Raw genomic sequence first — 25,643 nt, 5'->3', positions numbered from 1 at the left:
CAGTGCCAAACCCCCAGCTCTGAGTATCCTCGGATCCATAAACCCTGAAACCACAGGTCGGCTCGAGGAAGGAGAGATTAGATGAAAGAAGGGCATAAAGGTCCCCCTCTCCGGCCGAAGAAGGGCCTGACAAGACTCCCATTTGGATTTGGGTCCGAATAAATCTCTGCATCATCTTGTTCATGTCAAGCTCTGACAGACTCCGAGTCTACCGCGAGGAGGCGACCAACTCGGATCTAGCTGGTCTGTGAGATGACCTTGAAGAAGGCCTCTGGTCTGAGGGCTCCGTCGGCTCTGGGGAGAACCTTGGGGAATGGAGCCGAGGAGAGGTGGTCCTGACAACTTTAGAAGGCAGACTGGGAAATGGCTCCCATTCTGGGGAACGTTTGCGGTGCCTTTCCATTCTTTTCTCTGTCTCTCTTGTCCTTATCTCTATCCTTTGGTTTTGTTCCCATCTCAGCAGGCTTAGAGGGAGGTTGAGTCCCAGCCTGGAAGGGGGGGGGGGGTTGGTCAGCTACTGGAGCCGATGTCGAGGTCGTCGAATCCAATGCAGAAACTGGTAGTAGGCCCTTAGCTACCAGTTTCACCTTCCTCTCTTTCAACGTCCTGGGGTTGAACCCTGCACACACACTACACGGCAGACTAAGGTGTGGAATACCCAGGCAAATAACACACAGAGTGTGGTCATCAGCTGGTGAAAGCTTGTGGCCACACACTATGCATTTCTTAAATGTTGGTTTTGGTTGGTCAGCCATCACCACACACCACTCAGCCAAAATTAAACCAACAAACACACACACAAGAGACAGTTAGGCCTACACTACCTCACAAATAACAAACTTTCTAAACTATTTTTTTTTTTTTTAACAGAAAATTGACGAATGACGAAGGGGAGGAAAGGGTTGACTAAAAACGACTACACTCACACACTAAATATATACCAAAAATTACCACTTACTACACCCAACTTGGAGCTATAGAGACCACGATGCATACGCATGAAGTGGCAAACGAGATCAGAGGGAAGGTAAGAGATGTGAGGGGATTATGGGTAAGGGGAGGAGCTTGGAGCAGATGCTTGAAAAATGTTGCCGGCTCGGATCAGATATGGATCCGATTACCCACAGGTTGCAGATAAATGAAGTTAACTACTTCAGATCTAATGATAAGATAATTATCTCAGTATAATTTCATGAATATTTCATAACAATAATTAAAAAAACTTTTTGAGATACAGTTGTTTATACAAAAAGTGGGGAAAAAAAGTAAAACCAGCAGCCTGGGGACAATATGTTTGAAGATGGTCAGTAGTAAAAGTGTAAATGAGCTTAAGAATGACCTTTCGTGCACCAGATAAAGCATCCTAGATGTCATCATCCTGTTCAGTCTTTTAGCATACCTTGTTTTTCTTTCCATCAACTTCAAACACAGAAATGGTGCCTTTCCGATAAACTTCATCTCCTGGAGGGTGCTTCCATACACACTTAGCCTTTAAAAAGAAGGTAAACAGAAATAAACAAAATTACACCAGTGCCAAAGCAGTATTCTTAAATGTAGACATCACATTCCTATGTCTTTTCTGACCGAAATTCAGCCCCCTTTCTTCTACCTTCCACTTGTTCATCAGCTGCTCAGTTTCACCCTACAATCTCCTAAGTTAGTATCCCCTGTACAACCCCTGGGCTGGGGCTGCATAGACTGTCTGTGTGTTTGGAAGGGGAAGTACAAACATGGAGTGGAACAACTAGCAGTGTTAAACATTCTTGTTCTTGTATGACAGGCATTTATTGTTATGTTCTGACTGCGTGGACTTGCTAAACTAACATTATGTGCATTGCCACACACAATGTCAATTAGGTACAGACCCCCACCATGCAGATTTCAATGGCAATATGGTATTATCGCATCACTGGCGAAATGTTAGATCACGCACAGGAACCCAACACTCCCTTCTGAAATAATTGAGATGATGCCTACCATTTATTCTCTCACCTCCTTGCCCATTTCCTCCAGCATCCAAGCCAATAATCAAACTCAGGTCACCTGAGTCACGGTCAGGGCTCCACCCCTCCACCTATCTCTTATTTTCTTTTGTTAATTTTCCCAGAACACCTCAGATGTGCAACACATTAGAAGGTATAATACCTTTCTGCCCTATTCTTACCAAGGTTGAAATTTTATAATAGGATGCCTAAACTCTGCTAAAGTATGACCTAAAATGCACACTGCAGTGATACCAAGCTATTAATTTAAAAATACTTATTTACTTATGTTGACTTCTTCTTCTTCTGTCCAATCCACCTGCAGCATGTCTTTGGGATGACATGCAGACTCTGCACAGAAGGCACCAACCACTGCACCAATTTACTTATGTTGACTAGGTGTAATCTGCCCAGAACACCAGGTAAATTTTACAATTTTTGATTTTCATTTCGAACAAGGGATAGAGAAGATAATGGCAGAATGGGATTTGATAGTGGAGAGTGTGCAGATGAAATGGAGAACATAACCAGTGCTAATAATAAAGAACTGGCCAGTTTAGAGAATGGGGGTCTTTCCAATGAGATGCAGTAGAAATTACATGAGACTGTTGAACTGTGCAATTCAAAATGGATCATCATTTCAGATGCAATTACAGAAACACTCACCTCTCAAACACCAGTTCCATGGATCAGATGAGATATTAGGAAGCCTAATTTGTGCAATCAAATACAGCATAGCATATGTCCTTATGTACATTATTAAAAGAACATTACAAACTAGCTATTATCCATGGTATCTGGAAATGGGCTACTAATTTCCCAATCTTAAAAGGATGCCCTTTCACAGACCCCAGTAATTACTTACTGATCAGCTTCATATGCATATTTTATGCAGTGTGATGGATGGAATCATTATGGACTTTTTCAGGCAGATACACAAAGCCTCTTCTTTCATTACCTGACCCAGTGTGAATTTGTCAAAGGTAGATCTTTTAAGATTAACATCACAAGTTTATCGACATTGTGACTGTCGCCTTGGGTGAAGGTTTACCTCTCCATACAGCTTACCTCGATCTAGCTAACATGTTTAACACTATATACCACAACGGATACATACAAAAACTCAGGTATGCAAAGGTACATGAACTCATAATAACTTGGATCCTCAAATGACTACCTCATTGTTTGCAAAACTAAAGAGGAGGAAGACTCCTAACTTCATTAGCCCACGTCATCAGTGGAGTCCCACAAGGCTCTGTCCTGAGCCACTTCTTTCTGGTATCTTTTTCTCAGATGTGAAAACAGACTTCAGTGTTGGTCTCTCCCAAATATGCAGTTAAGCAAAAGTTCAGTTCTTACCATAACACTAGACCCGTGTTGTCTTGTTTTTATCTGGTTCAACCTTTGGGTTATCGGATCCAACTGGATCTGACCTTGGCAACCTTTCTGGAAACTGTGCATCCGGGGCTTTAACTCCTCCCCTACCCATAATTATTTCACTTCCCCAAAATACCTTGGGTAGAGTTTGCCTGCTCAGAACCAGAACATTATTCAAACAAGTAGCATAAACAGACTACCTATAGAATTGGCCATAAAACAGAAACAGCATCCAAAGATTGTTCAAGGACAAGGCCCCTGGTGAGGTCCATCTATTCAACAGGAGCACCAACTGACAATTTTGGAGAGGGCAGAGGGAGGAATGTTGGACCAGATGAAAACAAGGCCACATGGCTCTTAACATTACGGTAAGTAGAAAAGTCTCATATCTAATGTTGTCTCTTTTTGTCCAGTGCAACTTCTGAGACAGATTCCCAAGCTACCAAATTCACCTGGGTAGTATTAAAGAAGGATATTACTGAGAATGGTGGAGTCAAAAGATGTATGGGACTTGGACAGTATATCCACCTTGTACTGGGACACAAAACTGTGAACAGCAGACCAAGCTGCTGCAGAATAACTCTTGTCAATAGGAACTCTGTGTAGAAAAGCAGTACATGTAGTTACTGCGCTGGCAGAATGAGCCTTTGATTTTCTATGTAAAGACAGACACAGTTTTTCTTAAATAAACATTATACAATCCGAAAGTCACCTAGACAGAGTGACTTTTGATACACTTTGGCCAATTATTGCTTTAGAAAAAGCAATAAACATCTGATCAGATTTTTCTAATGTTTCCAGTTCTGTGTAAATAAAATCTGAGATGTCCATGAACATCTAGTAAATGTAAAGTACATTCTCCTTTATTACAAAATTTTGGAACGGATACCAGCAACATGATAGTCTGGTTAAGGTTCAATTTGCATGCTAACTTTGGAAGGAAATTGGGATTTGTTCTCAAAGACACCCTATCCTTATGGATGACCATACATGGGGGTTCATAGGATAATGCTTGCAATTCTCTTTGCAGAACTAACAGCCACCAGAAAAAAAAATTGTTTTTTCAGTAAAGCTATTTTAAATCAACTGTGGCTGCAACTTTGAAAGGAGCCTGAGTTAAGGCTTGCAGCATAATCATAATGCCCCTTGGAGGAACTGGATCCTTTATTAGAGACCTCAACAGAAGGCTTCCTTTTAGAAAGCTCTTTTTTAAATTTTTATTGAAGCAATCTGAGTCTGGTTGGAACTCAATGTGGAAAGAAACTGGAAATGGCTGCTAAATAAAACCTGACTGTTGAAAAACTGAAGTGTTTTTGTAAGAGATCTGACAAGAAATCCTGGATAGATGGAACAGGTGTTGAAAATGGATCTTCTGCCTTAAAATACACCCAAACAGTAACCTTTTTCCACTTGCTAAGTTAAACCTGTCTAGTACTTGGCTTTTGTGAAACTGTTAAGATGGGAACCACTGGACAGCCTGACATCTTTGGCCATCATCAGAAATGCAGGAACCATGTGGTTAGCTTCAAGATTTTTAGATTGGGGTGAGGCTGCCTGGATGGGTAACTCAGGAGGCCTGTATGGGTGTCCAGCATCCAGGGAGGATTTTTTTATTATTTATTATTTTATTTTACATTTGTTGACCGGCTAGTCTAACTGGATATATGTCCATTTTCAGTAGAGGCCTGGGGAGAAAAGCTCCAAATTTTAATACAAAGTAAAAAAATCAGTCAACCTAAAATTTAAGACAGTCAAATCAGCATGCAGATATAAAAAAATAAATAATAGAAAACTAAAAACGATAAAATAATTTTTTTTTTTTTTTTTTTTGAGATGAGATGATGAGATGAGATTTACTAGATGAAGCCAGAGGAAGGGAAGCCAAACTTGCCAGGGCCAAAAGGGGCAATGAGGATTACTCTGGCATTGAACCTTCTGGCTTTTTGAATACATTTCATTATAAAAAGTATGGGAGGAAATGCATTGTGAACTACAGCATCCTTCAGTGATTGCCCTGTGGAGGGATCAGGGCAAAGTAACTGCTGCACTTGTTGTTTAGATATGAAGCAAAAAGATCGCAGCAAGGTTGGCCCCAGTGACTGGAGATTCGTGTTGCCACACTCTGACTGAGGGACCACTCATGAGGCAGAAGAATGGACCTGTCCAGCCTGTCCATTAGAATACTGGACATTCCTGGAATCTCTACTGCTACCAGAAAGCAGTGGGAAGACTTCACCCATTGCCACACTCTCATGGCTTCCCAACAAAGTAGGTATGAGCAGGTTCTTCACTGCCTGTTGATGTACTAGACTACAGCCATGTTGTCTGCCTAAAAAGACATCACGCCCTCAGGAAGGGAATCCTGAAAGGCCTGCAATGCAAGGAGGACTGCTCTTCATCTCCAAGATATTGATGTGAAGACTGGCCTCTGTGGGTAATCATGAACCTTGAACAAACTTTCCTTTGAGATACCCCCACCACAGAAGGGAGGCATCCATGGTTACTGTAGCCATAGGAGGTTGTAAGAAGAATGGTCGACCATCCAAAACTGGTGGGGAGGTCAACCAACAACTGACATGTGTCCTGCAGATAGTTGTCAGGCATATTTAAGCATATAATGGATATGAAATCAGGGACCACTGAAGTGAAATGGTTCAATGAAGAACCCTCCTTTAATATACTGTAATATCTTGCTACAGGAACTAGAGTGATCACTGAGGCCATCAGCCCTAGGAGCTGGAGAATAAGTCTTGCAGGAGGAGAGGGATGGTGAAGACCCTGAATAACTACCTGCCGTAAGGATGATATCCTGGACTCAGAGTTTGGCAATCTGACTAAGTTCAGGTGGCATCCAATGAATTCTAACTGTTGCGTAAGTGTCAACAGTCTTTTCACTTAGTTGACTATAATCTCCAGTTGCTGGAGAAGATGGAGCAAGTTCCTTTGTTACACCAGAACATCTGTGGTCAGAGCGGTAAGGAGACCACTGTCTCAATATGGGAACACCTGGAACCCTTGCAGTCTGAGATATGCTGCTATCTCTGCCATACATTTGGTAAACATTGGGGGGCTGTGGTGAGACCAAACGGCAGTGCCCTGAACTGATAACGGCTGGCTCCCAACCAGAAATGGAGAAATCTCCTGGAGTACCTCACTATTTTGATATGATTGTAGGCATCCTGGTGATCCATGGAGCACATCCAGTCATCCTTTTACAAGAGAGGTAAAATGGACTGAACTGTGACCATCCAGAACTTTGTCTCACAAAGTAATTGAGGTGGCTTAGGTCCAAGATTTGCTCCATCAGACTAGGCAATACATCAGATATCCTTCTCTTTTTCTGAGGAGGAAAAGACAAAAGGAATAGTGTAACCTCTGGTGATTATCCTTAGAACAAATGTGTTGGTTAGGTTAAAAAGCAATGTATTTTTGGATGAATAAATTAATTGATTAAGTTGATATTAATAATAATAAATATGTGCAATAAAAGTAAGGATGAAATTTTAAAAAAGTTTGCATTTAATAAAATAAATGTATAGGTCATGGATAAATACTTATAACCAAGTCTTATGGGGTAGGCTGAAAAGTATTTTTTATGTGTTTAAATGTATAAGTCATTGTGGTGTATGAGGAAATGTGAAAATGTGCTATTTCTTTAAGTAGTAGAAGTGATTTATTCTTTTAAAAAAAGTGCCATTTGGGAATTTCATTCACTCTGTGTTAGGTTAATTTATGTATTTAATATAGTTATGATGTATGTGACAATGTGGGGGTACATCTTTATGCTCTAAGCTGCATAATGATTAAAGAAAAGTATTTAATTGTTTAATTATTTAATTATTTAACTAAATTAAGATGAATTAATGCTGAGATGGAATATAAAAAGCTGCTTGGATTGTATGAAGTTATTCCACTGAAGGCCTATGAGGCAGAGGTACCAGAATGTATTGAATAAAGAAAGAAAACTGGCAGCTACAGCAGTGCTTGGTGTTTTTTGATTGAGAAGAACTCCTAGTGTTCCAGCTTCTTCTGGGAGCTTGTGTGGTTTGGTGTTTTTTACCATGTTCTTTTGGAATCCCAGTTATGCAGGAGATCCATCACCACGGAGATAGATGTTCCTGCCATTTCTGAAAAAGAATTTGCAAAGATAAGCAAGTCTAAATACGTTACAATGTGGATACCGTGTAGCCTGCAATGAACTGTAACTGGAGCCAGACACTTTGTGAACACTCCTGGTGCAGTCAATAGTCCAAAGGGTAAGGCAGAAAACTAATAATGTGATCCAAACATACAAAACCTTAAGAAATACCCGAGGTCTGGATGAATAGGAATGTGATGATGAGCATGTTTTAAGTCTAGTGTTACCAGGAAAGAGGAAGATGATGCAACAGGTTGTGAAGTGACATCATTTTGAAGTCGGGCACTATCACAAACAGGGTTACAAAAGAAAGAAAGATCCAGAACTGGTTTCCAAGCAGTTTTCTTTCTTTGGGACTAGGAATATCCTTGAATTAACCCCTTTAACCCCCTTCCCCACCTGGGAAGGAGAAATTGGTTCGATCACTTCTTGGAACAGCATGTGATGAAGAACCGATGGAAACAAAACAGTCTGATCTGCAGGATGAGGAATGACCTACTAGAAAGGAAGAATTTCTTCCCACTGCCATCTGTAATCCTGAGGAATGACTTCCAGAACTCATTTGTCTGTAACAATCTGTTGCCACAGAGGAAAATGGAGGTTCACACTTTCCGGAAGAAAAAAAGAGCCAGGGTAGAAGGGAGATACAAGATCTCTTGAATAGTCTCCACATTGGGCGGAAGGAAGGTAACCTGTTTCTCCATCAGCTCTTTCTAGCTCGTGCTTGACCTTGGGAAGTATAAAGGGTCAAGACAAAGATGGAAGGGTGTACAAGGGGGAATGCAAAAACAAAGAAGCTTGTGCAGCAGCTCTTGGAGAAGAGGCTATAAACTTTCCTATAACCTTGAAGTCTGAGCCTACATCTGCCTAATACGATGAACCTCCCCATCTTGTGCCAGTGCTGTCTCCTCAATACAAGAGAAAGGTCGCCTCGATGAAGGTATCCCGGAACACTTGTAAAAACAGAAGAGTGTTACCCCACAGGTAATGAAATCAAACTGAAACTTTCTCTAGCGTTCTCTAGCGAAGGTCACTTCTCTTTTTGGATTTTGGTATCCCAGAACACGACACAGCAGATGGACCTGAGGAGACGATCGGTACTGTCAACTTGAAGGCCGAAGACTCTGACACCAAAAAGGGCACCATATGTGATGGGCCTGAAGATGATGAAGAAGTGCCGATATTAAGACACTGGACCCAAGATCCACTTGAATCCAACAGTCTCAAGGCTGACTGGATTAGAAACCTCTGGAGCCGAAGTTAAGGTGGTACTTGGCAATGAAACCAAAGACTATGGAAGGGTTGTCTGTTCCAATAACACTAGATACAAAAGTCCATCCAGAGAAGCAATAAATACAAGAGGATGGGGGCCCAGTCCACTCCACTCTTGAAACAGAGGGGAATGGAAGAACATGCATATCTACCTGTGTCTTGATAAGGACCTTCGCCATATGATCCATATCTAATTCTGATGCACTCTTAAAGGATCTGAAGGACATGAATGAAGGCTGTATTGAAGGCTGAGAAGGAAACATGCAAAGATCCACCTCAGTAGTACCTATGATCAGAAGCATGGGTGACTTGTCAGCAATAACAATCAGCTCCAAGGAGTATGGACCTGATGTCAGAAATATTGAAATAGTCAAAGAACAGCTGGATCCGACGCAGATACTTTCAAATGTCCAGCACCAGGAGACTCATGTTTTCTCCTTTTGGATTCCAGATCTTTGTCCCTGCCTTTGGATCTGTTCTTAACCTTTTCTTTGCCATCCCTGTCCTTTTCCTTTCCGTGCTTCTTTGTCACTGAAAATGGGGAAGCAAACCCTTCATCACCAGCTTATTCCTTCTGTCTAACAAGGCATGCTGACCGAAGGCCTTGCAGACAGAACAGTCAATCATGAGAAGTTCCACCCCCAGACACCATATAACGGTCATGACAGGCCTGCGAGAGCATCTTGTGGCCACAATGTAAGCACTTTTTAAAACTTCTTTCCTGATCCTTAATGTTATTCTCAACAGCTACTGACTGTAAAGGCTAGAAATAATTACAATTCTGAACAAGGTGTACACTAGAAATAATGACAACTCTGAACAAGGGATAGACTAACTAGAAGAAAAGGAAGAAAGAAAGAAATACAACAGAGTTAACTATCTAACATCTATAATATAACAAGGCTGCAGGAAAGTAGGCCTAATTTCCTGCAGCAAAAGAAAAGTATTTGAAAAGGAACCTTCACATCAATAGATTAAGAAGAAATATGAATATAGTTGGAAAAAATTTCAAGTAATACAACACCTAAAAGTTTTTTAAAAGGCGGAGCACTTAGCTTGCTGAAGATCGCGACTACATCTGAATGCTGAGGCAACAAGCAAGATCTAAGGCAGCCTCACCTCTAGTTGTATTATGGACAGGAAAAGATTAAAGAAGATCAAGGCTGGTGCACTAGTTTTGCTGTCTCAGATCAGTCAAGAAGCTTGAGGATCCGCATCTGGATTGGATGGACAGAATAAAAATAGTTTTTGGTTCTTCCTTACCATGTCTACTTCAAGGTTGCTAGTTTGGCTTTTCCAGGGATGCAGTCTATGTCACCTCTTGAAAGAACCTGAAGAAGAAGAAGAGTGGAGAAGAAGCAAGGTTGTAAATGTGAAGTGAAAGGAAAAAGTGCAGCGTTACCCACCTGGCGCATGATGGCCCCACCGGAGTAGACTCCCAATACTGCATTAGGAAGTTTACATATTGAGGCAACAGTATAGAAAGTACAGTTTTGTACCTACCATAAATGTAGATGTTCGAGGATCCACATTGCTGCAGTCCTAACTATTGGGTAGTCCGCTGTCCAGTCGGCCCGAATACCAGAGGGTCAGGGCGCATTAGACTGACGACAGTACGTCAGGGTACTAATGCGCATGACCGACGTCATATCCTCAGTCTTTTCTTGCCCCAGATGTCAGAAGACCCTAAAAAGACAAGGCCCAATATACCTGCACCAAAAATATGTACAATATATACAAAAATATATACAAAATATCAGCATATAACCTCACCTACACAACCACCCCTAAACACAGAGGGAAGGAGGACTGCAGCAATGTGGATCCTCGAACATCTACATTTATGGTAGGTACAAAACTGTACTATGTTCTTCATTCCACATTGCTGCAGTCCTAACTATTGGGTAGAATCCCAAAGCAGAGGTAAGGGAGGCTGGCAAATCATAAAGAAGCAGGAGCTGACAACATGCCTTGCAAAATAGCTGTGGCAAAACCAGCCCTAGACTTAGAGTAGAGAGGAAGGTGATAATGCTTAGAGAAAGTATGCACTGAACTCCAAGTAGCTGCCTCCAAAATATCCTTAGTTGCCACCCCTTAGAAATGCTGTTGAAGTGGCAGTAGCCCTAGTGGAATGAGGCCTAATCCCAGCTGGAATCTCCTTGCCATGATGGGAATAACAAAATGCAATGCAAAACCCAATCCACCTAGAAATAGTTTGTTTTGACACAGGCTTGCCCAACTCAAAGCAAAAGAAACAAACAACTGCTGAGACTGCCTAAAATCCTTAGTCCTGCTTAAATAATAACGCAATTGCCTGTGTACATCTAAAGTGTGCAAAATCTTTTCCCCTTTATTTTGGGGTCTGCATAAAAGTAGGCAAATGAATAGTTTGGTTTAAAGCCACACTAGAAACCACCTTAGGCATAAAGGAAGGATTAGTACGTAATGATACCCTATCCTTATGGAAAATCAAAAGGGCTCTACTGCCATAAGGGCCTGCAACTCAGACACCCTTCTTGCAGAAGTAATAGCCAACAGAAAAGCAGTCTTCCATGACACGTATTTCAATTCAGCAGTAGCCGCAGGCTCACAAGGTTGTAGAGTAACTTTTTCCAACACAAAATTCAGCTCCCACGCAGGAGTAGTGGCTCTACGTGGGGGTCTTATATTCTTTGCCCCTCTAAGAAACTGCTTGAACAAAGGATGCGAAAACAATGGTGGGTCACAATCATAGTGAGCTGAAATTGCTGCAGCATGAATCTTAATGGAAGAGAAGGACAAACCTTTGTCCAATAACTCAGTAAGATATTGAAGAGCCACACTCAAATTAGGCTCAGAAATCTCCAAATTCTTTGCTGTACTCCAAAATAAAAACCTCTTCCATTTTTCACACTTTCCTTGTACTAGGTCTTCTAGCTTCCATAATCACATTTAAAACTTGTTGAGGAAGTTGAGACCTGCTGTGTTTCAACACAGAATATGCCAGGCTGTTAGATGAAGAGAGTGAAGCTTGACATTGAGCAGATGACCGTCCTTCTGAGATAACAGATGTGGAATCAAAGGTAAAGGCCATGGAGGCTTCCTTACCAGACTCCTCAGTAGTGGGTACCAGTGTTGCCGAGGCCAATCTGGAGCTATCAAAATCATCGTTGGCTTGTCTTGTCTGACCTTTAAGAGCACCTTTGGAAGAAGAGGCAGAGGTGGAAAGGCATACACATGAAGATTTTTCCAACTGAAAGAAAGAGCATCCACTTTCCAAGCTGTGTGATGAAACCCCTTTGTGCAAAACTTTGGCAGCTGGTGGTTTAGTGGAGAAGCGAACAGATCTATGTCTGGAGTTCCCCATGACACTGTCAATTGCTGAAATACATGAAGATCCAGTTTCCACTCGTGGGGATCCATGATTTGTCTGCTTAACACATCTGCTAAGGAGTTCTGTGCTCCGGCAGAAACCTTGCCTGAAGAGTTAGTTGCAAGCTGAGCGCAGTCTCCCATAAAATCATTGCTTGCCTGCATAGAGGATAAGAATGTGTTCCCCCTTGTTTGTTGATGTACCACATGACAGTTGTGTTGTCTGTTAGAATCAACACCTGCCCTGGAAGAAGTAACTCCTTGAAAGCCATTAATGCAAACTGGACTGCTAACATCTCCTTCATGTTGATATGTAGATGCTGTAGTCTGGCAGGCCACTTGTCTTGTATCCACTTTCCATTTAGATGAGCTCCCCAAGCAATGTCCGAGGCATCTGTCGTTAAAATCTGACTCGCCTCTGGCCGGGTCACAGAGAGTCCCTTGTTTAGGTGACATTCCTGAGCCCACCACAAAAATTCTGTTTGAAGGCAAGGTATTATTTGAATGACAGTGTCCAAATCCTGGCAGTGCTGTGTCCATACATTTTGAGATACCATTGCAGCTTCCTCATATGCAGTTTGGCATTGGGAAGCACCAGAATACAAGATGCCATGAACCCTAATGCTTGAAGGACTGTCCTTGCAGTCAGCACGGACTGATGAGATAGTTGATGGAAGTAAAGGGATAGACTCTTTTGTTTGTCCGGGGTTAAAAGGCCATCTGGGCTGCTGTATTCAGTCTCACACCCAGAAAGCACATGTCTTGAGAGGGTACTAGACTGGACTTTATTTCGCTCACAGAATACCCTAGGCATCTTAGCACTGCTATAACATATTCCAGATGCTGTAGAAGGTCTTCCTTTTCTTGAGCCAGAATCAGGCAGTCGTCCAAGTAAGGATAGATTTGAATTCCTTTTAGCCTGAAGTAAGCTATCACTGGAGCCAGAACCTTTGTGAATACTCTGGGCAGTAGATAAGCCAAAGGGCAATGCAGAGAACTGATAATGAGAATTTCCAGCTCGAAAACGCAGATACTTCCTGCAACTTAGTCTTATAGGCACATGAAGGTAAGCTTCCTTGAGATCTAAAGTTACCATCCAGTGATCTTTGCCCAGCAGAGGTAAAAGCTGTTGTAACGTCAACATCTTGAACTTGGGAATGTCCAGATAAGTGTTGAGGATAGATAAATCCAAAATTGGTCTCCACGTGTTCCCCTTCTTTGGTACTAGGAACAGGCGAGAATAAAATCCTAGGCCCCTTTCTGATACAGGGACTGGCTGAATGGCCCCTATTTGGAGTAACAGAGAAATTTGCTTGTGAGCCTCTTCCCTTTGTGGAGGAGGAACGTCTGGCATGCCTTTGAAAGCGGGCAATGTATGGAAATAAAACCTGTAACCGTGGTGAATGATATCCAACACCCATCTGTCTTGAGTAATTAAATCCCAATTTTCTTTGAAAAGAGACAGTCTTCCTCCCAAAGGAGCTGCCAGACGAGAATCTACTGGCAGCTGAAAAGGCAGGTCATTGGGTCTGTTTACGAAAGGACTGACCCCTGCCCTCACCAGAAGTCTGAGCAGGTGAACTCCCTGTTCTAGGCCTAAAAGAACCTTGAGCTCTGCCCCTACCACGCCTAGACCTACCCCTAGACTGGGAATCATAAGCAGGATATGTCCATCCCTTAGTAGGCCAATTTCTACTAAACTTGGCTGCACCTGCAAAAAATCTTTAACAGTTTGCATAGACTTAGCTTTGTCCTCCATTTTCTTTAAAACTGCTTCCACAGGCGAACCAAACAACACATCAGACTGTAAAGGAGCATCCAAAATCCTTGTCTTAACATGCTCAGCTAAATTCTGATCCCTCAACCAGGCATGCCTGCGAAGAACAGAACTAGTGGCAGCCACCCTCGAGGAGGCCTGTACAGCATCAAAACCACATTGCAAAGAATGTTTACCCACTTGTTCAGACACATGAACTAAATCCAGCAACTCTTTACACTCAATACCTTCCGCCAAAGCATCCACCTTAGATTTCAGTTGTGAAAGGAGATAATTTTGATATTTTAGCATGTGAAACTGACAATTCAACGCCCTCATGGCTAAAGTGGAAGAAGTATACACTTTCTTTCCCCATCTATCCAAAGCCCTAGCCTCTTTATCAGTGGGAACAGGGTTTTTAACCACAGAGGCCTTAACACCTTTAGGTCCCTGAGAAACAGTTTCCGGGTCTGCCCTAGGACTCTTAAAAGATACTTATGAGCTTCAGGCACCCTATAGTACCTATCAGGTTTAACAGGAGCAGGAGGCAAAGAATCAGGGTTCAGGGAAGCCTCTGCAAAAACATCTTCCACCACATTCAACACAGGAGGTATAGCTAAGGGCCTATGCTGGGGTATAAACAAGAATTCCCTAAGCCTTTTCCTGGAATCAGAGTAATCCTGGCCTTCCCATTTAAAGTGCTCCCTCATGGAATGCAGAGTCTCTGAAAATGAGAAATCCTCAGGAGGAGACGCTGTAGGAGTGGAATCATCCACATCAGAATCAGAATAAGGAGGATACTCCTGCAAATCTTCCGCAGAAGACTCAGAAGCCTCTGAACACTGTTCAAAACTATCAAACTCAGGTTCCACCCTAGGCCTCTTATCAGGAGGGGGCATAGAACCTCTAATCATAGTAATCAAATCTTCTGCCATTTTAAGCATATGTTTCTTAGGCACAGAACCTGAAGTGCTAGGAGAAGCCCCCACTGAAGCTAAACTTGGCCTACCTCGCAAAGAAGTTTTAGAAACAGAAGGAGAGGCCCTAACTACCTTGGGAAGAGAGGGAAGAACAGTTACCTGAGAAGCCCCCTCAGCCTGGCCTACCTCCTGAGAAGGCACATCCTGTAACAGTAAAGTCTCTGCCTGAGACTCCAAAGAAACTCCTGGCAAAACCTCTGGCTCCACTGAGCCTTCTAAAGAACCGACGTCTGGGACGGACGGTTCATCAACCCTAGGCTTCGCTGTTTTGTCCTTGCGCTTCTTGGACGAAGCGGGCGTCGGAGCATCCGACGGCATTTTATAATTGCAACGCTTCCCAAACACTAACCTGGCACAGTCTAACCGTCTCTTAATAGTGCGTTTGTTAAACCTAGCACAAGAGCGGCATCCAACAACGTCGTGCTCAGGCCCTAAACAAGGTATACACAAGGTATGGTAATCCCTATGAGGTATCTGTTTCCCACAAGAAATACAGTTATTCACTTTTTCTGACATCCGGTTAAATACTGAGGCAAGAAAACCAAAATGTTCCCAACGGGTACTTAGCCAACTCTGATTCGGTCTGAAACTCCGACTTCAGAAAATTTCAGAACGCCAACCTGCACTCGCAAAACTGCTTCTGCATCGGACCATGCGGCAAAAAAGACTGAGGATATGACGTCGGTCATGCGCATTAGTACCCTGACGTACTGACGTCAGTCTAATGCGCCCTGACCGACGTCAGCCATATACTCTGGTATTCGGGCCGACTGGACAGCGGACTACCCAATAGTTAGGACTGCAGCAATGTGGAATGAAGAACATTTCTCTTTTGCCAAATGAATCAGGTGGAAGAACTAACACTACCTGAGCTACAATGGGACAATCATGATAATTTCTGGCTTTTCTCCTTCAACTTTTCAACTACTCTGGGGAACAGGGGGTAGAAGAAGGAAAACATAAAAAAAAGACCTAAAAAGACCTATCCAGTCTAAGGACAAGGCATCTACTGCCCAAGCATATTTGCATGAAGCAATAAAATCTATCAGCGTTACAACCAATCTGTTTGTGAGGTCTGACAGTGTGTCACTGTCTTGCATCCACTTGTGTAGATCTATTCAGGTTCTGCTTAACCAATCTACCAAACAGTTCTCCTGAGCTGATACAGTGGATGCCTCAAGCAGCAAACTACACTCCAAAGCCTATTCCTAAACCATCAAGTCTAACCTGTAGAAATGGTAAAAGTCTGCTCCCCTTTATCTGTTTGTTTATATACCACATAACTGTAATGTTGTCTTTGATAATATATAGAATCACAGCTTCCAAACTGTACTGAAGCTGTTGGGAGTCTGAATAACTGCCATCATCTTTTTATGTGCAGTTTTGGTTCCCTGAGACTCCGGCTGCCTTGCACTAAAGATGTCCAAGGTATGTGCACCCAATGCCATGACTAAGGCATTCATGGGAAAGGCCTGTTTTGAGGAAAATCAGTCATCTGAAGGGCATAACCTCTTTCTTTTAGACTTGCTGTGATATCCTTTCCAGCTCTCTCTCTATAAAGGATAAGAGAGGGGATGGTATGCTGTTTCCAAGTATTCATTAGATCCCATTCATATGTTCATAGGCAATCAGTTCACAAGCTATTACAAGCCCAGCCAATAACCCATATGCAAAATTTCCCTCCAGACTCAAAGAGAGCAAAACAGGACAGACTGGAGGTGAATTTGAGTCTACCTGTCCAATTATCATTTACCTTGAAGGTGGCAATGGTGCTAATCTGCTTGACATGTAGGTGGGATTCACTGGGACATGAATCTCACACCACATCTTATCTAGTCTTGAAGGTTTAGTTCCTTTAATTAGGTATTTGAAGAACTGCTTGTCAAAGGAACAGATCAAAGAGAGTATTTTCTTTCACTGCTGAAAGGCTAAACATATCTCCATGAAGTTTTTAAGAAACTGAATACAGAGAGAAGTCTGCCAGTTTGAATTGCTTAAGAAAGTTATGTACTTATCATATTGCTAGTTCAATGTTGTCTTCTTCTGTCTGTAAAAAACCAACGACCAAAACAAAACCAGAAAAGCACAAAAGGCCAACAGCAGCTGTAATAACACCCCAGAAATAGCGTAACACAATTTTATTTTCCGCTTTCGTCCGTAGACTTCATCAGAATGAAAAAATACACACAAAATTGAACCTTAAATACAACACTAATAACAGCCCAATAAAACTAATCATTCAATTAATGACTCATTCATTTAAAAAAATAATAATAAAAAAATTGTGAAACATTTTTATGTAATGTGTAAGCAAACAAAATCATTATTCTTATCTACTTTTAACTTTTGGTATTTCAGAAAACATTTCACATTTATAGACTCATTAAGTCCTGGTGGGTGATCTGATTTTAATTTAATTTGCCACTGGGTTTCCCTCTGTAACAAAAAATTCTTAAAATCCCCTTCCCTCATATCCTTATAGCAAACTTCTAATATAGAAAATAAAAATTTACTAAAATTCTTACACACGATACTATGCTTAAAAAGAGCATTTTTTTCATCTTTCATTTTTATACAATATAAATGCTCCCTAATATGTGTCCTAAGCTCCCCTGTCGACATACCCACATAAAATGCGGTGCATGACGAACACAGTGCTATGTATACTATACCCGAGCTGCGACAATTCACATAACTAGGAACTGAGAAAATTCTTTCCGAAGTCATGACAGAAATATAGGGCCCTACAGAAATATACCTACACATGTTACAATCATTGCAACGGTGCATTCCCTTCTTAATTGTGTTGGTGCTACATTTAGAACCCTTACTTTGTGTTAAGATTTTCTTTAAATTACTATCATTTCTTTGAACAAAAAATGGTTTTTCACCCAAGACACTAAACATATCAGCATTACCTCTGATGACTCTCCAATTTTTTGTTAAAATGTTTTTAATGTGCTTGATATCCGAATTCATTCCCAACGTACAAACCATGCTACTGGTCGCCCTATTACAAGATTTAACTGCCATAGTATTAATACTATCCATGTTTGTACTCAATATCGGTGAAAAATCATTGATGCGTCTATCAAATACATCAGTAGCTATATTCATGAGATCCACTCGCGGAAAACCTCTGTCAAGAAATAAAGAAATGATGAACCCAAATTCTTCCAGAGCATCTGATTCTTTTGACGTCATACGGCTAGCTCTGATGAACTGACCTTTCGGAATGTTAGAGATAACATGTTTTGGATGCCCACTTTTATAATGAAGGTATCCATTATTAAAGGTCTTTTTCCTATGAATGGTACTATGTAATCTCATATCTTCATCATCCCACCTTAAATTAACATCCAAAAAATCTACATTAATGCCTTTACTACCAATAACAAACTTGATATACACTGAAAAAGAATTAATATCTTTAAGAAACAAATCAATATTCAAATCCTTTTGATCTAAAATAAAAAACAAATCATCAATAAAACGGCAGTGGAACATGATGTGATATTTATCAATCAAGAATGGCATAAATTCACGCTCCCACATTGCCATTACCACATTAGCATATGCAGGAGCAGCTGGAGAGCCCATCGCTGCTCCTTTTCTTTGCCTATAATAAGTCTGTTCAAACACAAAAAAATTATTTTCTAAAATGATCTCTAAAAACCTACATATCAAAGAAACTGTTCTCTGAGAGAAACCATTGTAATGCTTCAACAAAAAATTATTCACTGCTTCTATTCCTAAATTCTGGGGTATACAGGTATACAAAGATACCACATCTGCTGTCAACATTAAATGTTGTTTTGGATCGAAACAAAATGTTGAAAGAAATGTATTTAGTTTTGCTAAAAAGTGCCATGAATCCCGTAAAAAAGACATTTCTTGATTAATAGTGGGACCAAGCAAAGCATCTATGACAAGAGCTAATCCTTCAGTGATCGAATGAGACGAAGAGACAATTGGTCTAAAAGGGGGATTCACTAAAGATTTATGTGATTTGGGAATCCCAAAAAATACCCCTATACGTGGCTGTTCTATGACACAAAAATCATATAACTCACAGCTAATATCACCCTCCATGAGGGCTTCGTATAAATACGAATATATAGCACTTTGTCGTTTATGTATCTCAACAAGTGATATAACTTCATATTCTTCTGTGTTGTTCAAAAGTTTCAAAACACCTTCTGTATAGGACTCTATTGTCATGACCACGATGTTATTGCCCTTATCACTTTTCATGAATCTCATCCTGTCACACATAGCCTTCAAATTTTTCAAAGCCTTGACCTCGCTTGATGAGAGGTTATAATCAGCTCTATGCGTGCTGTCTAACAACTGAGAAATATCCTGTAAACAAATTTCCTCAAATATATTCAGAGTGTGATGTAACTTGGGACAAAAATTAGATGGCTTCAAAAATACCTTATTGGTTTTAGACACATCGTGTAACAAATAATGTAAATTAAGTTTTCTCACATACTTTTTTACATCCACAACAGTTTTAACATAGTCGGCTGTTGGCCTTTTGTGCTTTTCTTCTTCTGTCTGTCTCAACGTGTGGATTACTGGATCCACCCAGATTGGGGCCAGCATCTCAGATTCTTCAGCCCAGAAAGCTCTGCCTCCTCTACTGCCCACTTGTCTTTCTGGGAAAGGGTTCCTTTTCTACATTAGTTTATGGAAACAAAGTTGGGAAAACTCAATCTCAGAAAATCACAGAGGGCAGTGTTGAGTGCCCTCAATGATTGTCTTAGATCAAGTTTGCCCAACTTTGTTCCCATAAAATAATGTAGAAAAGGAACCCTTTCCCAGAAAGACAAGTGGAAAGTTCCCAAAATGGAATAAGGAAAAAAGGGTGCTGCACAAGTAGCACTAAATAAAGGCTTTGGAAAGTCTGCACAGTCAGCCAGAAGAAGCAAAAAAGGATGATAATCTGCAAGGAGGAACAGTGGGAGGGAGGGATGCCTGAGACAGACTGAAGAAGACAACATGGATAGTACAGTTGTATCATAAACTTAACATAGAAGTAGATGTTCAAATGATCATTACTTCAGAAGCCTAAGTTATATGGGCTAGATCCTGAACAGGATATAACAGCTGGCCAGGTTCCAAACCTTCAGGGCACCTTCCATGCACCCAAACCATTAGACTGACCAAAGGACAGGTTTGGGTGCCAAGCCCTTCATAGCTTTAATGCTAAGAGAGGAAGGCTAAGCACTGACAGGACAATGTAGGAAAAGCAAAAACACTTGTCCATACCGTCCCATAAAAAACACATGAGAAAACAAGGGAGGTGGAGGGATGGAATGACTACTGCAGCAGTGACCATTTGAACATCTACTGGTATGGTAAGTTTACTTACATAAATGTTCTATGCTCATCACATTCAGCATTGCTGCAGTAGCCTAAGATATATGGATAGATTACTGTAGCTTACAATATCTGTGAGTTGGAAGGGTCCAAAAGCTCCTGCAGAATGGTCCTAGCAAAGCCTGACCTACACTTGAAAAAGGTCTTGTAGTGCTTTGTAAAATAATGTCCAGGGAACCAAGCTGCTATTTGTAGAATATTTCTAGAATCTAATCATTACCAAAAAGCCACAGATGAAGCCAAGGCCCTGGTACAGTATGCCTTGACTCTGTCTGGAATAGTTTTATTGTGATGCTGATAACAAAGGGTAATAGCCTGAGACAACAGACTGTCTTGACATAGATTGTCCCTTCTTCTTGCATTCACAAGAAACAAACAACTGATCAGAAGTAATAAAAGATTTTGTTCTGTCAAGACAGTACCCGACTCGTCTGTGAACATCAAAAGTATTTATTTATTTATTTAACAGTTGTTAACAGAGAAAGTCTGACTTGGAACGAAGCCAATTTTCAGAGGAGGCCCAAGGAGAAACGCTCTAGATGCATGTCTCTCTAACGTGGGAGGAAACCGGAGCAACCAGAGGAAACCCACATGAATGCAGGGAGGACATGCAGGCTCCACACAAAAGGCACCCCGGCCGAGAATCGAACCGGAGAACCTCATCCTGAGAGGCAACATCGCAACCGCTGCACCACTGTGCCGAGTATCCTTTTTCTCTCTTATATTTGCGTTCAGGAAAGAACACAAGGAGATGGATAGCTTGGCTGAATGGAAACTCAAGATACTACTTTACGAATAAAAGAAAGATTAGTTCTCAAAGAAACCCTGTCTCTGTAGAAAATTAAATAAGGCTGACCCACCATAAGAGTTTCCAACTCTGATACCGTCTTGCAGATGTCAGAGCAATTAGTAAAACTGTTTTCCATGTTAAGAACCTCAAGTCAGCCAGATGAGCTGGTTCAAATGGAGCAAGTGTTAGCTTCTCTAGCAAAAAGTTAAGAATCCAAGGAGGACCCACCAGTTTTCTTACAGGACTCTTATGTAGCACACCTTTCATAGGTGTTTACTAGGCTAATGGCCCTGGAGCCTTTACAAGCCTAGCACACAGAAGTGACGCCCAACTTTAGTTCCCAGTACCTCTATCAAGTAGAGCCACTAGAGTGATCCCCAGGGTGAACTTTCTATTACTCATCCACTCATCAAGATATCTCTTGAAAAGGGACAGCAAGGTGCTCTGCTGGACATGTAAGAGAAGTCTATTCCAGAGCATGGGCAGTCTCTGGGTGAGGAACCTGTCCCTTCAGCATGTTCTGTTGATTGTGGTAATGAGGTTGAGGTCTCTGGAGCGTGTGGTGCGCAGAACTGAGATTTCTTTAGATGTAGCATTTCTAACAGAGCTGGGTCAGACATGGCTTTGTAAGTCAAGCAGAGATCGCCTCTAAGAAGGTGATATGAGACAGATAATAGCTGGAGTCTTTTGAGTCTGTCCGTGTGGGATCCATTTCGTGAGGTACATCTGTGGCATCTCCAGCTGTTGCAGGTGTCTAGTCAGGTACATGCCAAATGGGGCATTATACTCGATGATTGGTCTAATGAGGGAAGAGTAGAGAGAGAGATGATGACCTCTTTCTTCCTGGATGCAAAATCCTTGGTAATGAGATGTGCCACACAGAAGGGCTTTCTGACCACAGTGGCAATGTGGTGGTCGAAGGAGAGGTTGCTATCAACCTGCACCCCCAGATCTCTTATAACACCTTCAGTGTTCAGTGGGCTCCAATCAATGTGGTAATTAGTGGGAACTTAGTTTTTACCAAAGGGGATAACAAAGCATTTTTTAGCATAAGCTTAACTCTTTACATCTGAGTGACACCTCCAGGTGCATCTGCAGTTAACTCCTGCTGACGTCTCTAGGTGTCAAATATTTCTTATTCATATTTGAATCGATAATTCCAATACCATGCCATGTACAAGGTTGTAAAAGATTTCCTCTTAAAGCTTACACAATGGCTAACTCAACTACATTAATATTTGACGGCTGTCTTGTGCACGTAAATAGATATTAACTGTTGTTTTTATGACAAGTGGAGTACCTCAGGGTTCAGTCCTCGGACCGCTCTTGTTTGACATCTACTTCTCTTAAGTACAGGCCAACACTACGGGTCTCTGGCTAACAAAGTTCGCAGATGACTGCAAACTGGGAGCCATTATTGAATCCCCAAATTATGTGGATATTCTACAAAAGGGCCTTACAGAAACAGATGCTTGGTGCCAGAGCTATGGGCTCAAGCTTAATGCCAAGAAATGTATAGTTATCCCCTTTGGGAAAAAACATGTACCCATGAATTACCACAAAGGTGGCAGTACACTAAACACTGAAAGTTTGTTGAGAGACTTAGGGACACAGGTGGACAGTGGTCTCAACTTCGATAACCACATCGCCACAACAGTCAGGAAATCCTTCTATGTGGCACACCTCATCACTAAGGGCTTTTCATCCAGAAAAAAGAAGGTCATTGTCCCACTGTACTCATCCCTCACTAGACCCATTATAGAGTACAACGCCCCATTTGGTATGTACCTCACAAGGCATATGCAACTGCTGGAAAGGCCGCAGAAATACCTCATTAAAAGTATCACAGGCCTAAAGCAGATGCCCTATGCTGACTGTCTAAAAAAACTCCAGATTTACTCTGTGGCTTATCGTCTACTCAGAGGCGATCTCTGCATAACATACAAGGCCATGTCAAACCCTGAGCTGTTGGACATGCTCCACTTAAAGAAATCCCAATCCCTCAGAGCCACACACTCCAGGGATCTAAACCTTGTCATTACAATGAACAAAACATGCTGGAGGCATATGTTCCTGACCCAGAGACTCCCCATACTCTGGAACAGACTGCCCATACATGTCAAGCAGAGCACCTCCTTGGCCCTCTTCAAAAGGAACCTTGACAATTGGATGGGAGATAGGAAATTCACACCGGGGATCACGTCAGTCGCCCTGCTAGACAGGGGTCCAGGGAAGTAAATATTGTGGGAAAAAATATCCAGGAAACTGTTATGGCTAGGCTTGTATAGGCCCTAAGGCCGACAGCCTAGTACCAGCCTATGAACCTATATAGATATAATTTTCAATTCTTTCTAACTATCTCAACAACCAAGTAACACAGACAGAACTCTTTAGCCTCACCAGAAAGCTATCATCTAGATAAATAAAATGCTGCTGACAGTATGTGTGTAACTTGAGTGGTTGCTGAGACATTGCAAGTTGTTTACAAAATATGACAGATATAATAGTTACTTGTGTTTACTGTGACTTATAAATTTTGGTTTAAGAAACAGAACATAAGGAATACTACATTTATAAAAATAGTTTGTGCTGAAGAGTTTGCCATTTCTACTTATTTCATAAACCCTATGGTTCCAGAAATGTGGACATCTGTCAGAAATATGGGACATAATTTGATTCTATCAAAAGGCTTCGGCTCCGCCTATTGGAACTTACAGTGAAAACTTCCTGAGCTCCATTGGAGTGAATGAGTTAAGGCCATGGTTTCGACACCAGTCATTGGTCTCAGTGAGACCTTTCTGTAGGATGTCTGCATCACTTGGGGAGTTAATAATGGCTCCCAGCTTGCAATCTTCTGTGAACTTGGTCAGCCAGAGTCCCTTTGTGTTGGCCTGGACTTCTGAGAAGTAGATGTCCAACAGGAGAGGACCCAGGACCGATCCCTGTGGGACTCCACTTGTGACTGGTCATCAGTCTGACTTGGAGTCTGCTACTTTCACACTGTGTGTTCTATCTGTGAGCCATTTTGCAACCCACCTACTGATATAGGGGTTGATGCCTAGTTTGGTGAGTTTATCAATAATTCCCGAAAGAGGAATGGTATCAAAGGTCTTGGCCAGCTCGAGGTAGGTTGTATGCATTGCCTTACCTTCATCCACAGCCCTGGTGACCGACTCAAAGAAGTCAACCAGGTTGAGCGGGCATGATCTCCTTTTCACAAAGCCAAACTGCGTGGGGTCTAGAGTTTGGAGATTTCCTATATCTTTATTAATCAGGTCCATGAAGATGCGCTCCATAGCTTTACATATCAGACTTGTCAGGCTAATGGGGCAATAATTCCCAGGGTCTGTAGTCGCTCCCCCTTTATGGAGAGGGATGACTGTAGCAGTGTGCCATTCGGTAGGGACAAAGCCTGAGGTGAAGCTGTGAATGAACAGGTAACAGAGATGTGGTGCTGGTTCGTTTTGTAGTTCATGTGGAACACAGCCAGGGATATTATCAGGTCCCATGGAAGCTGTATTCTTGGCCTTGGAAAATGCAGCTTTTTATTTATTTTATTTATTTTATTTTACATTTGTTGACCGGGCTAGTCCAGCTGGATATATGTCCATTTTCAGTGGAGGCCCGGGGAGAAAAGCTCCAACGAAATTTACAAATTATGGACAGTAATGGTCCAAACAAGTTAAAAATTATTAAACATTATGACAGAACATAAAATCTTTGGAGAGAGTCAAGTTAAAACAAAGTTGTAACATATAATTGCTATACAGATTCTAAGATATAAGTTTCTAATATGGAAAAATTTTTTTTTTTTTTTTTTTTATCTCTCTAGTGTGTTATGTGAGGAGGAGTTTAGGAGATCTCAACTTTTTGTTGAGGCTAATAAGGGAGTTTTTCTGGTCTTGGGACCTCACCTTTTTCTGCAACAGTTTCTTCTTTCTGTCGTACAGTTTATTAATGGCAGGGGACCACCAGATTGGCTTCCTTTTTTTTTTGGAGGAGAGCGTCTTGGTTCTATTGGGTATGGCTAGTTCCATGCATGTATGTACATGTTTGTACAGTGCATTGATGTATGATTTGGCAATCATGGAGCTATTTTCCATTGACATGGGTGCCGTGAAGTTAGCCACCTCTGTTTTTAGGAGCCCAAAGTTAGCTTTGGAGAAGTTTTTCAAGGTGGTTACCTTTGTGGGGGGTGTGGGCGAGATGTGGATTTCCATGGTGATTAGTTTATGGTCGGATCTGACAAGGGAGAGACTGACTACTGGTGTAAAGCAACGGTCGACCATGTTAGTAATAACCAGGTCAAGGATGTTGCTTCCTCTAGTGGGGGTCAGAATGAGCTGGTCCAGGGCATTGGAAATGATGAATTCCAGGAAGCATTGGGCCAGTGTATTGGTGCTCGAGTAGTTTTCCCAGTTGATGGAGGGGTAGCTGAAGTCTCCTAGTATGACAGTGTTGGGTTGGACCTTGACAGATTCCAGGGTGCTTAGGAACGTGGAGTGAAAGTCTAGGGACATTGTTGGGGACCTATAGCAGGCTATGACCTGGATTGCTGTCTTACCCAGTGTTAGTTGTACCTGAAGCATCTCAGATACATTATGCTAGGCTA

The 25,643-nt window shown here is 41.7% G+C and overlaps 1 protein-coding gene across 3 annotated transcripts in view; it reads right to left on the bottom strand.

Moving 5' to 3' along the window:
* Positions 1-25,643, bottom strand: part of LOC122788133 (histone acetyltransferase KAT7-like) — a 1,071,811-nt gene that overhangs the window by 414,817 nt on the left and 631,351 nt on the right. For all 3 annotated transcript variants that reach the window (XM_044055075.1, XM_044055076.1, XM_044055077.1), the window contains exon 10: positions 1,400-1,489. In XM_044055075.1, the coding sequence (XP_043911010.1) occupies positions 1,400-1,489 (90 nt within the window). The remainder of the gene's footprint in view (positions 1-1,399; positions 1,490-25,643) is intronic.

The sequence above is a fragment of the Protopterus annectens genome, chromosome 13.part0 (assembly GCF_019279795.1).
Source record: "Protopterus annectens isolate FY-2018-M chromosome 13.part0, PAN1.0, whole genome shotgun sequence".
Taxonomy (NCBI): domain Eukaryota; kingdom Metazoa; phylum Chordata; order Ceratodontiformes; family Protopteridae; genus Protopterus; species Protopterus annectens.
This window is presented reverse-complemented; position numbering and strand designations above follow the sequence as displayed.